Source organism: Schistocerca cancellata, chromosome 12 (assembly GCF_023864275.1).
Source record: "Schistocerca cancellata isolate TAMUIC-IGC-003103 chromosome 12, iqSchCanc2.1, whole genome shotgun sequence".
NCBI classification, from domain to species: Eukaryota; Metazoa; Arthropoda; class Insecta; order Orthoptera; family Acrididae; genus Schistocerca; species Schistocerca cancellata.
The window spans coordinates 159,558,440-159,576,241 of NC_064637.1; the positions used below are offsets into that span (position 1 = coordinate 159,558,440).

Genomic DNA, 17,802 nt, shown 5'->3' on the forward strand with positions numbered 1-17,802 from the left:
ACAAGTGTTTATGTTTGTGTACCTCTGCGTGCGCGCACATCTGCACTCCTACTAGGAAAATAGAGAAAGCTCGAACGCTAGTGTCGACTGTCTTCCACTCGTGTTTTGGTGCACCGTGCACCAGTCCCCTGGAAGTAAGTGGCTGTCATTTTCTTATTTTACATATTTTACCATCCAGGCATTTCCATTATCATACAGAAGCTTGTATACACTGTCTAATAAGTATTAGTGGACATTAATATGGGGTGTGGCCATCCTTCACCTTTTTGACAGGTTGAACTCTTCTGGAAACACTTTCAACGAGGTTTCTGAATGTACGCGTAAGAACGGCAGCCCATTATTCTCGAAGACCTGAAACTAGAAAAGCTGGCAACGTTACACGCCGGAGTCTGTAGCGAAGTCAACATCGTGACTTGTCCCAAAGACATTCCGTCAGGTCCAGGTCAGGACTCTGGTCGGTCCAGTACAGTTCAGTAATGTTATTGTTCACAAACCGTTCCCTCATGGATGCTGCTTTATGAAACAGTGCACTGACATTCTCATAAAAGCAGTCACCATACTCAGACTGTTCCTCTACTGTATACAGGCCACAATGGTGTGAATTGTCTTCATATCCTTCCACAATTAGCAATTTTTGAAGTGCTAGAAGTAGATCACATCCTTGCCAGGAAAAAACACTCCCATACCATAAATAATGCCACATCCTCTGCACTGCACTGTCACCACTACACATGAAGGCAGCTAATGTTCTGCGGGCATTCACCAAACCCACACCCTTCCATCAGATTGGCACAGGGTGTAGCACAATTCATCCCAAATCACTCGCTTCCATTCATCCACTGTCCAGTGTCCTCACTCTTTACAACACCTCGAACGTCGCTTAGTACCGACTGATGAAATATGTCACTTAAGAGGAGCTGCTCTGGCACTGTACCCTGATCTCTTTAACTGCCAATGCACAGTAGTTGTGCTAGCTGGACTGCTGGATGCACTCTGGAACTCACTGATTTTGCGCATTTTTTCCTTTTTTTTTTAAACAACTGCACACTGCAGTGCTCGATGGTCCTCGCCTGTCAGTACGTGAGGAGAGTCTGGTCTCTGTGTAGCTGTGATGTTCCTTTATGTTTCCGCTTTACAGTCATATCACGAACTGTCAATTTGGGCAGCTTTAGAAGGGTTGAAATGCCCCTGACAGATCTGTTACTCAGGTGACATTCAATGACTTGTCCATGTTTGGAGTCACTGTACTCTCTCCACCAGCCCATTGTGACATTATTGCTTCTCTACTCGCAACACAGTGCACCGTAGCTCCTTTTACAACAGTAGATCTGCCTCTTGCTACATCTAGTTGTCAATACTAGATCACATAGGTGCACCTGTACACTGCTGATCAGATTATGTAGAACAAAAAGATGGTTCTGTTACCGTATCAGGACACGACATATTAAAATAGGTCAACACCTTGAAATCACATGATGTTCATGATGTTCTGTAAGCATTTAACATTACTAATTTTATGTGATAAATTTAATAATGTCAAATGGAATGAAATGAAAATGTTTTCCATTTCAAGACATTAGCAAGGGCCTGACAGTGTCTATTCCACATATGAAACTAGGATTCGGAACACGAAGCAGATGCATCCTCGGGCAACCACTTAAGCAATCTGTGATCGTAATATCAAATGCGTCGGTGAAAGATTCTAAGCTGACGTACATTATAAAGTCACCGTGGTAATTGTGTGAATTACAAAAGTTAAGACAGTTGGCAATATTATAATTATTTTTATAACTCAAAATTTCAACATGCTTAGTTATACACAACAAATGCTTACACACCACAATTTAATAAAAACACATACTTCTCACTTGTTGGTGATTGTCTCAATTAGGTGTAACAAGAAATGTGCAGTTAGTACACCATCTTTATTTTTAAGCAACACACTGCTATAGCATCACAATGGCAACACTTCTTACAAAGAGTTATAGGGAGAATAAACTACCTGCAAACAGTGGTCTTAAATAGCTCCAACCATTGAAGGGAGGAAGCAAGTAGCAGCATGCAGTAATCATCATTTAGTCACTGCTCGCCATACGTATGAGCACCGCTGACGCACTTCTATAGTTGTGTAAATCGAAGGAGGAGAGGGAGGGGGAGAAAGGAAAGGGGAAGGGATTACTGATGTCAGCTGCAGTGGGACTTTACGTGGAATCAGTGGCAAGATAATCAGCAATGAGCTGGGCATAGGTACGTACGGAGTTAAACATTCCAGAACAATTTCCGTACCTAGGCAGGGGGGTGGTGAGAGAGGGAGAGGTGGGGGTGGTAGCAGAGCGATAATGGTGTACAACTCCTCTATATGACTATGTGGAGCTCAACACTTTCTCTGTCTGCTGGGTGGTTGTCTTTCCTCAATTGTCAAATTCTTAACTACAGTTCTGAAGTTTCTTGCTCACAGTTTGTAAACCACTGTTACACTTTATCTGAGCGTGGGACTACCTCTGATTATAAGACAGTATTAAAAGTCCTGGCTGGAATACAAGTAATGAAAGGAAAGTGCTCAGCAGATAGTTGTAACTGTCAAGCACAGTGGCCAACAGGCACAAAGCAATATCAAACTGTTGCCCTCACTGAACATCTCTGATATGTGAGAGAGTTGTTAATATCACTACTTGCATTACTTGCGTTCCACCTAGGGCTTTCTAGTATCGTGTTGTCCCATTCAGGTAAGTTTTAACAAGATTTCACAAACCACAGGCAACACACTTGAAAATATAGTTACAACTCTGACAACTGGCAATAACATGTCTAGCCTGTACCAAGCACACTGAGAAGACAGCCACGCTGTTTCATTCTTCAGCGTAAGACACATTGGTAAAAGGATTCATTTATGAAACCAATTATATTCCAATTGCTCCCTTTACTTTCAACTGATTACACATGCACACCACGATGATTACAATTTAATAGAGGCTGGAGCACCAACAAGGAGTAAAGAATTTAAAATTCACTTTATACCATTTTTTTAAAACAATGGACACAAAATAAATTCCACACTGCAACAGACAGTGTAACATTTCACATCTAGTTTCAGAGTAGTTTGGAAAGTGAAGATGAGTAATATAAAGGGCCTATTGGAGCAAAATTTTAATTTTTAATATTGGTACCAAATTACAATGTCATTCTGGGTAACTTTACATCAGTTTCACAGAACACAATATTTTTTCCATATATGGTGCTCTGGGTAAATTTAGATCATGCCAGAAAGAAACCAGCTGTCAACTGGAAATAAAAACAGTGTTAATTCAGTACTGCAGGTTTACTTAGAGATGATAAATGTACTTGGATAGATCTGGCATTACTCAACTTGAGTAACTGTTGCCAAGCGCTCTCTTCATGGCCAATACGATTAAAGGATAATCACAAGTCTAAGAGCTTGTACAAAGTTGAAAAGACCACTGAAATAACAGCTGTCACACAGGTAATAAAAATGGTTACTTTTAGTACAAAATAACGCAAGTAGGTGTAGCGGCAGCCATCTGAAGGAAAAGTGGTAAGTGGTAAGTGGTACAAAGATACCCTCACTGGTAAAAAGTTACCACAATTGAGTGTAGCAAACTAAACCCAATTTGCCACTCACCTGGCACTCCTTTTCTTAGTGTAATAAATGTACGATAGCTCTTCAACCGATGCCCAGTGAACCTATTACCTTCACACTCCTTTAAAACATTACACAGAATTGACTCTGGTGTAGAATATAAACTGATACTTAGTGGTGGATTATAGCACAGTGCTAGGCTCAAACTGTAATGCATACCTTTGGGGAAAGTCTAAGAGAGTTGGCATACGCGAATAGTTCGGCTGGTGTAACACCACTGTCAATTCTGTCCTCTTTGAGAGTGGGATGTTTTATTACTTTCTAGCACCCAACTGGGTACACCACCAGAAATATCCGAGAGTCTGCATTTGAGTCTCGGCCTGGCACACAATTTTAATTTGACAGTAAATTTCATAACCCAAAATATTTTTTACAATGTTAATTGCCTCTCCACTAATACGCTAAAACGACATTTCATTTAAAAGGAAACATTAACTAAATTCTTGTGCAGCTAGTTATTTTTTAAATATTTTCTATCAATTCTGTCTACAAAGCCATCAGATATAGCATGCACAATGTCAAAAACTATTTTTAAGAGTAGTTTCAAAGAAATACTAATAAACTGCTCAAAACATTAAAACCTACAGAAAGCAGTCCATCATCCACCAACACAGTTCTGCTTTTTGGTGAGCAGTAACCCCCCACCCCCCAAAGAATTCACATTCTACCAAAACTGCCACATTTCATCTTTGAAAATCAATTCCTTGAACTTTTCTTTGGGCACAAATACCAACTGGATGAGAAATTGCCCAGTTAAAATGTGAACTGCTTTCTCCCTCATTATGTTAAAGAAAAAAGTGCTCTAACATGACATCCACTATTTTTCACAGCAAAACTTCAAATGAGCATGCTCCGGCATACAAACGCCTACAGAAAACTCGCTAACGGCAGAGCGCACGAGCCGCACCTGGATGTCGGCACAGCACATGGCGGGCAGTGTGCTGAGGATGGAGTGGATGTCCTCGGTGCGGAGGTCCTCCATGTCCACCTCTGCCAGGTTGGCGTCCAGGTCGCGCGCCAGGTCGTCGTAGCGCGGCCCGCCGTGCCGCAACCCCGCATCCTCGCTGTACGACAGCACGCTCACGTGGTGGCCTCCGGGGGCCTCCCGATATCTGCGAAACGAGTCGCGTCGATGCGTTATTTGCACATTCCGTAGACACTTCACTACAATGTGGGAATCAGTTTTACATTTATATGCCAATGAAATTATGACTAAAACAAATGCGTTTAACAGGTTAAACATTTTTCTTGAAAATGGTTACACAGCCTAAATGTTGTAATACGCAAAATAAATATACAAAGCAACCAATGCAAGAAACTAATTTTCTGTCTCTTGTCATACTTACGATGTCACCAGAAAACCTCAAAGTTTTTGTCTCCTCTCTAAACTCTAACAGCATTGCAGAGGCTCTCCAGCTGTATTCAGCATTCAGTGAACAATATAGTTTCATTTGACTATAGCACCTACACCTGGGTTTCAGGCAGGATCGCTCATTTCGTTCAATGCTTACGTGCTATTCCTATGCAGTTGGAGAGCCTCTGCAATGCTCTTAGGGTTTAGGGGGAACAGCAGTGGGCTAAGGTGTGAATGGGAATGCGGACTGAGGCATACTAAGGTAGTCCGTACACACACACACACACACACACACACACACACACACACACACACACACACACACACACACACACACACACAAAATAGATGTTTGAGACTTCAAATGGTCTCTGGAACCATATAGTTTCATTTGGGTTTTGCATTTATAACACACTTTCTCGGTGTAAAATATGCCAAAATGCAAACCATTAATGTTCCTTAAGTTTCTCCTAACTGGTATCAATCGTCATTGAAGCCTATCCCCGATGTTATTCAATCTGTACATTGAGCAAGCAGTAAAAGAAAACAAGGAAAACTTTGGAAAGGGAATTAAAGTTCAGTGAGAAGACACAAAAACTTTGAGATTTTCTGGTAACATCGTAATTCTGACAGATGGCAAATTAGTTTCCTGCATTGGCTGCTTGGTATATTTATTCCATGTTAATACAATGTTTAAGCTGTGTTAGCAACTCTCAAGCAAAATGTTTAACTCATAAAACACATTTGTTTTAGAGTCATAATTTCATACACAGAGCACAGTTAACAAGGATTAACATTTTGCTTGAACATTTCTACACAGCCAAAGTGTCCAAGTAAACAAAATAAAACAAATAACAAAAAATGCAGGAAGCCAATTTCTTTCTTAGGATGTTGTCAAATGAAATAAGGTGATACTGACAGAGTTAGATTAGGAAATGAGACCTAAGTGTGGTAGAGAGTTGCTATTCGTGCAGCAAATAACTGTTGACGATTGAAGCAGAGAAGATGTAAAAAGCAGACTGACAGTAACACGAAAAGAATTTCTGAAAAATAGAGTTTTGTTGACCTTTAACATACATTTATATGCTGGTAACTCTTTTCTGAAACTACTTGGAGTGAAGCTTGGTTTGGAAGGGAAACGTGGTATCTGAAATGAATTACTACAGAAGAATGCTGAATGTTACAGGGCTAAAAATTGCACAACTAGTGGAAAGGTAGTAAACTGAAGTGGAGGAAATACAAATTAATGACACAAATAAAACAATGGAAAATCCAGGATGGAATGTAACAATATTGTGAAAAGGACAGTTGCTACTCACCATATAGCGGAGATGCTGAGTTGCAGGTAGGCACAACAAAGACTGTCACAAATATAGCTTTCAGCTGGTAAGGCCTTCATCAAAATTAGATTTTACACACACACACACACACACACACACACACACACACACACACACACACACAGATATATATAAAATTGCGGGCATGCAAACACAACTCTCACACACAACTGCTGTGCTGTCTCAGGTGGCCTGAGACTGCAGTTTTGTGTGTGTGTGTGTGTGTGTGTGAGAGAGAGACCTATTTTTGATGAAGGCCTTACCAGCTGAAAGCTATATGTGTGACAGTCTTTGTTGTGCATATCTACAACTCAGCATCTCCGCTATATGGCGAGTAGCAACTTTCCTTTTCACAATATTGTTATAAATTTATGACACCACTGGACAAAGTGACCAACTGATTGTAGACATCCTGAACTCTCAAGTAACAGTAATTTTGGTACTTGAAGGAAGTGGGAAAGGGGGGTAAAATTATTGTGGGAGACCTGGGCTCGAATACAGGGAGCACGTTCACATGGAATTTATATTGCAATATTTACTCATAGATGAAGAGGCTGGTACAGGATAGAGTAGTATGGAGAGCCCCATCAAGACCAGTCTCTCGACTAATCGACCATGACCTACAGTACCTCATGGAAAGTAAACAACAGTTATAGCCCGCTCATCATAAGGATAAACCTGATACAAACTTTATACCATGTATCCTTCTGCGTTTGCTTGAATCTCATTGGATTTCATTTCACATGAAGCGGAAGCCGAGGTGTGACCAATATAGTCAAGTGTAATCGTAAGGATATGTTTTATGTTGTGTCACATGCACATAGTCTGAGCGATAATACGGGACAACAGCTTTAATGGCACATCAAACTTTGACAGCACCGTCCAGCCAGCGGTCCAACTAAACCTGCAATGATGTGAGCAGTTGCAGTTCAGATGTAAAAAAGAGACAAGTAAAGAAATAATACAGCTTTGAATGTCATTTAAATTTTAAAAAGAATGAAATAATATACGGCAAAACTACAGTACTACCACAAGCTTCTTATGTGAGCAGACAGAAAGTATAAAATACTCTCGTTCTCACCTTACATAGTATTCTAATTACAAACAAGAGTGATGAAAATTCATTTACATAGTATTCTAATTACAAAAAAGTGATGAAAATTCCTACCTTAAACACAGGATAATTTTTCTGAGAGAACTATCTGTGATGCAAAAGCGTAGTGCAGTGATTTCGCCATACTGTTGAATACTGAAGCCAATGAACGTATTAATTACAGTCAGTAGTCAGGTAACCTCTTAGTTCCTTCCTTACCAGAATCCGAGAAATACGTTTCACTTCTGAAACTGTCACTTGCTGCGTTGATAAAGAGTCAATCAACAACAAAATCTACAAAGCCAACCAGGTGCCACATTTTCTCCTCTTCTTTTATGATGTGCTGTTCTTTATCCTGCCAGTGTTTGGCAGTGACATGCAAAAATGATGTGTGCGTTCATTCCAGTATGTCTGGCAGCTTAACTGTCTTTTTATTTATCGGGCCAGATCCCTTAACTTGGCTCCAGATCAGTTCTGTTGGGTTCACATTGTAATGTTATAGTGGCAAATGTAAAAAAGGAACATTTGTATTGTGTGCTTGATGTTGTTAAAATTGTTTTCCATCTTCCTATGACACTTATCTAGGACTGTGGTATAAAACCATGGACATAGTCCAAGTAAAGAGTATTTGGATTTTCATTCTTGCCTTAAAAAATTAAACTGTTACATTTTCTTAATGTAAGCAACATTTATTAACAGTCTTTCATAAAATATCGATAATTAAGAATTTATATTTGAAATGAAAACAGGAATTTCACATGCAATATTTAATTAGAAACAAGAAGACGCGCATTATTCACAAAAATAATGATGAATTTTACGATTACGAGACGTAGGTATTTCAAATAGAACTGAGGGGGTGGGCAACCCATGTAATGCCGCTTAACAACCTTTGTTTACATTAGGTTTATTCTTATGATGAACAGAATATAGTTGCAGGCGAGAGAGGTTATTTTGCACTAACAAAACTACTCACTACAAGACTCTTATCTTGCATGTAAAATTAATCATCTGCAACACACAGACTAGTGCTCACGTACGTCTCAGAAACTTTGACCACTAACAGTAAGTGATACCAACACAGAGAGAGTAAAGCACTCCAAAGAATAACAGGCCATTCCTACAAATGTGGGAGATGAATAACTTACTGTAACAAATAAACCTTATACCACACGAACATAGCCACCCATCAGAAAACAGTAAAGACTTCAAGACGGTGTGGGCCGGGTTGGTGATACAGAGGTATACTAACTGGATATCCTGGAGGGCAATGTGAGTGCAGCTGACCAAAATCCAGGTACATAGGTGGTATCCAAGAAAATCTGGCTAGAATCGGATACAGAAATGGCAGAACTCTGAGAAGGACTGTAGACTCACAGATGAAGAATATAACTTCACAGGCAAGCCAGACACAGAAAGATTTTTATGGCCAAACGCCTCACTCATATCTGTGCCACACCAAGTCTGAGCTATGGATAATGTAAATTGTTCCTCCTCCTAGTATGAGGTTGGTGGGTAAGTTTGTAGTATTTTTGTTTTGCATGTCGGTATTCCGGTTACTGATCGATTGTTTTTTATTTATAGTTCACTGTTGCTATCCGAGTTTACATATTGTCTTTTGGAGACAGTGAGTGGAGCTGTGGACGTTACAAAATGAAATACAAGTGGAGAAAGCTGAACATTTCTGTCTATTCTTCTGTTTGAGTTTAATAGAGGAGTGACAGTAGAGGCAGCAGCTAGAAACATTTACGCTGTGTTTGGGCATAATGCCACTGGACAAAGCATGGCAAGAACATGGTATTCTCATTTTAAGGAGGATCATTTTGACATTAGTGACTATTCACATTCTGGAAGATCTTCGGGGTTTGATGAAGATAGTTTAAACGCATTAATCCGCTATGATCCACATCAGTGAACTCGAGAACTGGCAAATGTGACGAACTGCGACGATTCCACTATTGTGCAATATTTGCACGCAATGGAGAAGGTTTGAAAATGGGCGTCCCTCTCAGTCAAAATAGCACAAAATCAGCAGGTTGACATAGATGCATCTCTGCTAGCCCACCATCAATTGGCTTGTGAATAGCACCGACCATTCCTATCCTGTATCATAACTGGTGATGAGAAATTGTGTCTTTATGCTAACATAATATATTGCAGACACAATCCATGAACGACGACGAGGAACATTGCGTGACGTGATGCTACCCTACAATAACTGCCCGCATTTTGCTACAATCATGAAAAACCAATATACAGTAGTTGGGTTGGAAGTCACTCTCCACACACCATATTCACCTGATCTCGCACCCTCAGATGTTCACCTCTTCCGCTCTCTATGCAACAACCTTCAAGTAACTTCCTTTCTGAATAAAAATGTGGTCGAACACGGCTTGACAAGTTCTTCCCCTCAAAACCATGTGATTGCTACAATGGTTGAATTGAAGTTCCCTTAATACTGACAGAGCGTTAAAAATAGTGAAAGAGAATATGTTGTTCTTGATTGAAGTCACTGTTCTGTTTATCTGTTGTTTTTATTAAACATATTGATGAATGCTACGAACTTGTGCACCAACCCAATACTTTATTTATGAAAGTTAATGTTGTTCTTAAACTGACTGCATGCCAATGAGAAATTTCATAAGGGAGAATTTGTACTGCCAGAACACCAACTGGGAAACACTAAATACAGTGGGAACACAGTACAGCATGCTGTAACCACTTATAATTCAATACAAAATCAGTGACACAAAAGGAGACAAGTTTCTGGAAAGAATGGGCCTATGAAGATGAAACTGTGTACATATACATACCATTCTGCCACAGATGTCAAAGATCTGTTGAATAGAATGGATAATGTCTCAGAAAGAGGTTCTAAGATGACCATCAACGAAAGTAAAACAAGTGTATCTGGGCGTTTTTTAATTAAGTAAGGTAATGCTGAGGGAAATAAATTACAAATTAACATATTTGAAGTAGAGGAGAAATTTTGCTTTGGACAGCAGGGGATATAAAATGTAGACATGCACTCATACAAAAGGGTTTCCAAAACATACAAAGTTGTTAACACTTAAATATGTATGAAGTGTTGTAAGGCCTTTTCTGGAGCTATTAAGCACTCTATACAACAGTAGAATATGAGCTTTGAAATGTGGTGGTAAACAAGAATGCTGAAAATTATTTGGGTAGTTGAGATAACTATTTCATCACATTGGAGAGGAAGAGAGATACAGAACAAAACCAGAGGCATCAAAGCATGCTTAATTCAGTGATGGGGGAAAGGAAAAGGAAGGTGGGAGAGGGAGAGAGGGGGAGGGGAGGGGGGGAGAGAGGGGGAGGGGATGGGGAGAGGGGGGGAGAGAGAGGGGGAGGGGACAGGGAGAGGGGGGGGAGAGAGACAGAGAGAGAGAGAGAGAGAGAGAGAGAGAGAGAGAGAGAGAGAGAGAGAGAGAGAGATGTGTAGCTCTCACTGAGAAGAATCTCGATGATACGGAGAGTGCCAAGACACATTGACAAATGAGTCACAAATCACAGCAACTTAATCTGTACTCATTATTGACAAACAATCATTATAACTTGATTTTTTTAAATGTGTATGTGAGGTCATTGTAGGGTCAACCACCTTTCACAATGCAGAAGCACTACAACTGACATGTTTTGAAGGAGCAAGTGTTCATCAAGATTACTCTGCAACTCTTTAAAAAATGATAAAAATATAAATATTAAAAAACTTGTGCTCCATACCCTTAGCTAGCATTCCTAAAATGTGCTTCAACATCATTCATGAAGCTGGTAAAATAAAATAAATTTAAAACAGGTTTTTGATAAATGCAATAAAGCTAGTATCTACAAATTCAGTGTATGGTAATAGTTGTGATGCAAACTACGTCGGTCAGACTGGCAGATCCTTCAAGTTGCGGTACAAGGAATACAGGACTACTTTTCGGCTTAATAATTTTGAGAAGTGTGCCATAGCTGGACACGTCCTTGAAACAGTCTCCTTTGTTGGGAACAGGACACTTCACAATTTTATACATACAGGATAAGGTTAGGAAATTTGTGCGCTACAGCCGTCAGAGATCCCAATAAATAGGGTGCACGATGAAAATAATTAAATGAACAGATTATAGAAGATGCAAACAACTTTTTAAATTTTTTTTGTAGATTTATTGTAATATCAGTCTGTAATTAGCTACTTTAACTAGGCAACAGTTGTATTGTTGACATTCCGTGTGTAACAATATTCGAATTCCCAGGCACCCCGGTGTAAGATTCAGATCAGTAGCACAGATGGGCCTAGAGAGAAACGCAAGGTAAAGAAAAATTTCTTGCGTGTGATGCCATATGTGACATAGATGGCATCTTCAATATTTTTTATTTTGTTTAGTTTAGTTCCTCTTGAGAATGTCGTACATTACAATGTTTATTAGATCTGTATTGCATAATTGGAGTGTTTAGTGAAGGTAAAAACACTGTTGCTCATTCTGACTAGTGATATTACCATTGGCACTTAAAATAATAGTACTACTACTAATATAGAATGTTATGGTGACAGACAAAACTGCTGTGTGGTCCGAGATCTAGATTAGGTGCTTGTGAGATGACATATCTACGAAATGTCATGACAAGAAGCTCTCCCCCACACTTGCCAATATCCAGAATATGGAAGACCGGTTGTAACTATTAGGGGCCTACTTACCCCTCGAATGCATGAAATGACTAAGACAACTTTATGTCATTTTCTAGTCTCTGGAGACATTAATAACGCGAAAATCACTGCGAAGAATCCCCTTGTAGCTGTAGAGGTTCTTTGTTTTGCTTATGTTTTCGTATTGTTAGTGATTTCTGTTCACGAATTCTTAGCTTTAATCTCCACCATGTTAACGTCACCACGCTACAGGCACTATAACTCATTCTATGCAGCAGACTATAGATTGACATGACGTACCCATAGTCCAGGAACCACTGGTAGTCCGAGTTGTCCTGAATGAAGTCCAAGTCCTGGGAGGACGCATTGCTGGCTGCGAAGCTCCCATTGGATGTGCCTGTGGCTCCAGCAGTGCCAACGGGCTCGGTCGTGTGGTTCGAGTTGAGGTCGGAGGTCGCGGTGTCGGCTGGGGATGTCGTCAGCTCCTCAGGCATCCCCCGCGGTGGCAGCCCTGCTTGCAAGCCTGCCGCAGAATGGGAAGGGCAGCAACCATTAGATAACCTACTGGCTGTAAGTTAATAGGTGTGAAGTTCATAAAACTGGCATTTATTTACATTTGATTTCATTGTGAGTAGAAGGAATGACCACCTGTTCTCTATCAAGCATTAACTCCAGAGCAAGGTTATCCTTTATTTAAGTTTATCCAAATAAACCTGTTAATTTCAGGATAATTCTATTACTTTGGAGTGGAATATGTTTTTAAACTTCCTATTAAATTAAATCAGTGTGCTGGACTGAGATTCGATCCCACCACCTAGTTTTTTGTGGGGAATGCTCTTACAGACACACAACCTGTTACACCCTCTAACACCCTCACAACTTCAATTCTGACAGTACCCCTAACCTACTTTGTAAACTTCACTAATCTATTCAAGTTTAGATCATAGGGTCAAACTGCATTGATTTTCACAAGCTACTGGTAATAATTCTATACAATATGACCCTGCAGATCAAAGTAGGTTCTCTATCCAACAGTGACACAATCTACTCAAATTTGCACCACTGCATTAACAGGTCTTTTTTTTTGTCCATACTGGAATTGATTTAAGAGACAACTGCTTTTAAAATAAGCATTTGGTTTTTTTCCCATTATCACTGTAATATTTTAGATAATATTGGAACCATAATGATGGGTCTATAATTTTCTGGTGATTCCCTATCTCCCTTTTTCAGCACAGATTTAATTCCAGTCAATTTTAAACAGTCAGGAAAGGCATTTTATTTCTATCACTTTTGTTTTATAATAATGTTGGAAAGACCATAATAGTCTTCAGTTTTTGACTTACTGAGCTTTGTTTCTACGTCTACTATATTCTTATGGGAAACATATTCAGACTCACTATCTGACTACAAATTCTGCACTTAGTGAGGCAAGTAATGCTGGTTCACTATAAACAAACAGCTTCTATCATTCTTCTTCTTCTTCTTCTTCTTCTTCTTCTTCTGCTTGAGTGAGTGCATACAACCAGCTTGTATAGTATAACTAAATTTAGCATATCATACCAGTTTGCTTAAATGAAGTAAAATTATACACTTGCATACTGAACAGCATGGCCCATATTTCAACAGGAATATCATACATGTATTAATTGAGGATGATGCCTCATGTAGTTTGAAAGTTGTCCTGTGGGGATAATGAATAAACAAACTACATTTAAAGGGGATACGGCCTCTTCGCAAATAAACTTTTTTGGCGGTATATAAAGTCTATAAATCAAATTGTTACTGAAGGGACAACTTTATATCGGTGGTATAGCCACGGGAAACCTTGGCTATAAATTAATAAAACAAATTAAATTTTATTGTCATTCAACTGATTACAGCTATAGACAACATAAGGATTACAAAAACATGCATAAAGCATCTTACATTAACAGCATTAGGGAAATTATGGTACACACTCCAACAGTTACTTATATGACATCAAATTTTCACATTAATGAATTTCATTAATTGAGTAAAGAGGATTAATCAATAACCAAATGTACAATCTGTGCTTAAATAAGTCGAGTGTAGCTTCTACCCATTCTACAGGCAGTTTGTTGAACATTTTCATACCAATATCTTCACAGCTATTCAATGTTTTCGATAATCTACAGTAAGGTATGTCAATATGCCTATTATTTCTAGTGCAGTGGGAGTGTGGATCCTGTCTAAGCTGGTATTATAGCAAGTTATTTTTTGTGTATGAGAGAACAGTGTAAATGTAAAAGTTTATTACAGATAATATTTTTAGGTCAATAACAATGGGCTGCAGTGGGCACAGTTTTCTGAGTTTGTAATAATCGTAATAAATTTCTTATGTAGTACCAAAACATCCTGAATGAGCGTACTATTAACCCAAAATAGAAGTCCATGGGATATGGTACTGTAAAAAAAAGCAAAATAGGCTGTTCTTACATAAACCAAAGGTACATGATTTTTTAAATTTCTTAACAAGTACACCACTCTAGACAACCTTGCACTAACATACTTAATATGTGGTTCCCAAGACAATTTACTATGAGTGACAATACCTAAAAAGATAACACTACCTAGACAGTCTTCTACTGGCAAATCTCTTAAACTAAAAACTGTTTGTTGAGTTTTACTCTCATTGAGCAAAAATCCATTAGCTCAGAACCAGATTGCTGCTTGCAATAGTGTGTCTTTGGTCATAGTTTTAAGGGCATCAAAGTCTGAACAAATATTGAAAAAAGTAGTATCATCAGCATAGAGGACGGGTTGAGGATTTATATAAAAAGGCAAAACATTTATCATTAGAATGAATAAAAAAGGTCCCAAAACTGAACCCTGTGGCACACCGCACTTAACATCAGCTATCTGCAATCTCTCGTTCCCAATACACATAATTTGTTTACAGTTATTAAGAAATTATTCAAATATGTTATCTACATTATTGTTAATGACTCCATAATGAGCTAATTTGTTGAGACATGAACTATGCTCTACACAGTTGAAGGCTTTGCTAAGGTCACAAAAAGTAGCCTGAGCAAACTACTACTCCTCATAAGCACCAAGCACCTTTTTTATCAGAGCATGAACAGTGGATTTGTCCTTCCTAAAGCCAAATTGTGCAGCAGAGAGAATGTTGTCATGTTCCAAATAATCACATAATGGATTCTAAAACCTTAGAAAAAATCTGATGTCAGAGACACTGGGCGATAACTAGAATGACAATTTTTCTCTCCCTTCTTATAAATGGGCGCAACTCTTGATAATTTAACACCTCTGGAAATACACCTTCATTTAAACGTTCATTTATACAATACGTGAGAGGGAGTACTATACAACTGGCTATGTTTTTTGAACATATTACTAGAAACATCATATATATCTACACTATCAGATGGCCTAAAATTATTTACAATGCTTAAAACAATACCTGGTGTTACCGATGAGAAAACGTTATTACTTTTTATTTTTTTTTTGTAAATATCAGATGCCGTTTCCTGAGGCCTAACAATACTTTCACAAATTTCATTAAAATATTGCACACCAAAGTTATAAAACTCAGTTGGTGATATGGCTACAACCTCTTTTGTTTACTTGTGGCCACTGTGTTTATTACACTCCATGATCTCTTACATTTATTTTTGGATGACTCAATACTAAACATGTCATGTTGTTTCTTAGCCTCATTGATTGCATATTTATAATACTTTCTAGCTCTTAAGTATCTCAACTTAGCCTCATCTGTTTTGTGTAGTCTATAAAAATCTAAATACATTAACAATTTGTTTTTCATATTAGCTAGTTCAAAAGTGTATCATGCATTGTTATGCCAATATGCTTATTTGAGTTGCATGTGTTGGTATTGACTTTAAATTTCTACTGAGGAAATCTTGTCTCAAAAATAGTTAAGAAAGATAATACCGACAGAATTTCAACGTAGCTAAACATTTTTTTTTTTTTTTTAATTGCTGATCGCTGCATATTTCAATTTAATTACCGTTCTGAAGAAGAAAAGGTTGAATCCCAACTTTGAGTTTGTTCTCAATGTTCTTTTGCTCTCTCCATTTATTAACCACGAATTCTCGGAACACATTAAAAATTAATATATTCTCGCACACAAACGTTCTACAGCAAATTGCGCTCTGTAGCCTCAGGATACTAATGAACGCAAATACCTCTAACAACAATCACTGGAGTGAGGCATCAACCTATTATTGTGGTCATTACTATAGTGGTGCCATATTTTGCACTCAAAAGTTATACAGTATAATTTTTGCACGTTCTGATTGACATCTCGCCCTTTCAATATGCCACCTATAGTATATGAAGTGAACAGCTTCGCGCCTATGAGACAATGGGAACGTCTACTTCATGAATGCAAATTAACGCAGACAAGGTAGAGGCGCTCTCACAATTGTATGCTAAAATTAGCGGCTTTTAGGTGGGCACTGCATCGTGGGCGGACAGGAACTGCATTTAGCAAGGCAAAGACGGGGATGAAAGATACAGCGCTGCGACATGAAACTGGTTTTGAAAACGTGTATTCATTTTTCAGTTGTGCCCCTTTTTTTACTAATCACAGGAACCATACAATTACTGCTTCCATTACATGTAGGCTATACCTATTTTCTCTCTCTCAACAACAAATTTCTTTCGTGTAACTTAACTGCCTGAATCACGAAAATATTATGGGGACTAGACTGACAGCTTTTAATAGATTCACAGCATCAACTAGATCATCAAATGAAAAAATTGTTGTCGAACCATAAACTAAATGTTTATCGATAAACAAATCATTTTGTTGTAGAAGTCTGACATCAACGCAGAATTATAAGAGTAACCAAGTAAGTAGCTGAAACTTATGTTGACACTATAATACTCGCAAAGCATATCGACGTGCCTGTAGGAAAAATTCTTTGGAGGAAAGGAATGGGGGACACACTTTCGAAGCGACGGCCATACGCGGTACAGGCTAAGGTAGGATCGTGCTGGGAAACACAATCGACAGAGTGAAAGCTCTGCCACTCCCACGCATAAAAACTAAGCTTTGTCACAGCTAAGTCTCCAATTCAACATAAGACGTACACGGCCAATGGAACTCACATTCTGCGCGTTGGCGTATCACCATCCCACGCAGCTGGTCGATAATTCTCTCCGACCCGTCCCCATTCCAGCTGCTCGGCCAGAACGCTGATCGTAACAACACCAACACTTGCTCGCTCCTCGAGCTGCGACTCTCGACTGTCAGGCACTCGCCATAGCGCAGCGCACTGTAGTTCATAGCCTTGCCGCGGGAGGCGCTCGCATCTGCTATCATGCGACACGCGCGCCTTCATCACGTTTCGAATGCCGTTAAACGACGTTCTTAAACCATTTTGGGAGCGGGAAGCGATTTATAGGAAGTGCACGTGACTGCAGGCTAAGAAATGCGAAACTACAGTTATTGGGGGCAAGTCCAATAAATCACGTGCCTGGTAACGGGAATTCTATCGGTTGGAAGTATCCCTGACAACAGACACATTGCACATAACGATATCCCTCAATCTTGCAATACCACAACAGAATTCCGAGGGAGAAAAACTAATATTTTGCCTTTAGAAATGGGCAATGTTATTTGTGCTACAGCAACATAATAGCAGTTAAAGAATAGACTTAAAAATTTATTCGCGGCCGTTGTCTATTATGTTAAAAAGT

The 17,802-nt window shown here is 39.0% G+C and overlaps 1 protein-coding gene across 1 annotated transcript in view; it reads right to left on the reverse strand.

Annotated features, from left to right (window-relative positions):
- LOC126109548 (uncharacterized) overlaps positions 1-17,802 on the reverse strand; it is a 358,294-nt gene that overhangs the window by 92,671 nt on the left and 247,821 nt on the right. Inside the window, 2 exon segments of the mRNA XM_049914564.1 lie at positions 4,566-4,770; positions 12,394-12,616. Of these exon segments, the coding sequence (XP_049770521.1) occupies positions 4,566-4,770; positions 12,394-12,616 (428 nt within the window).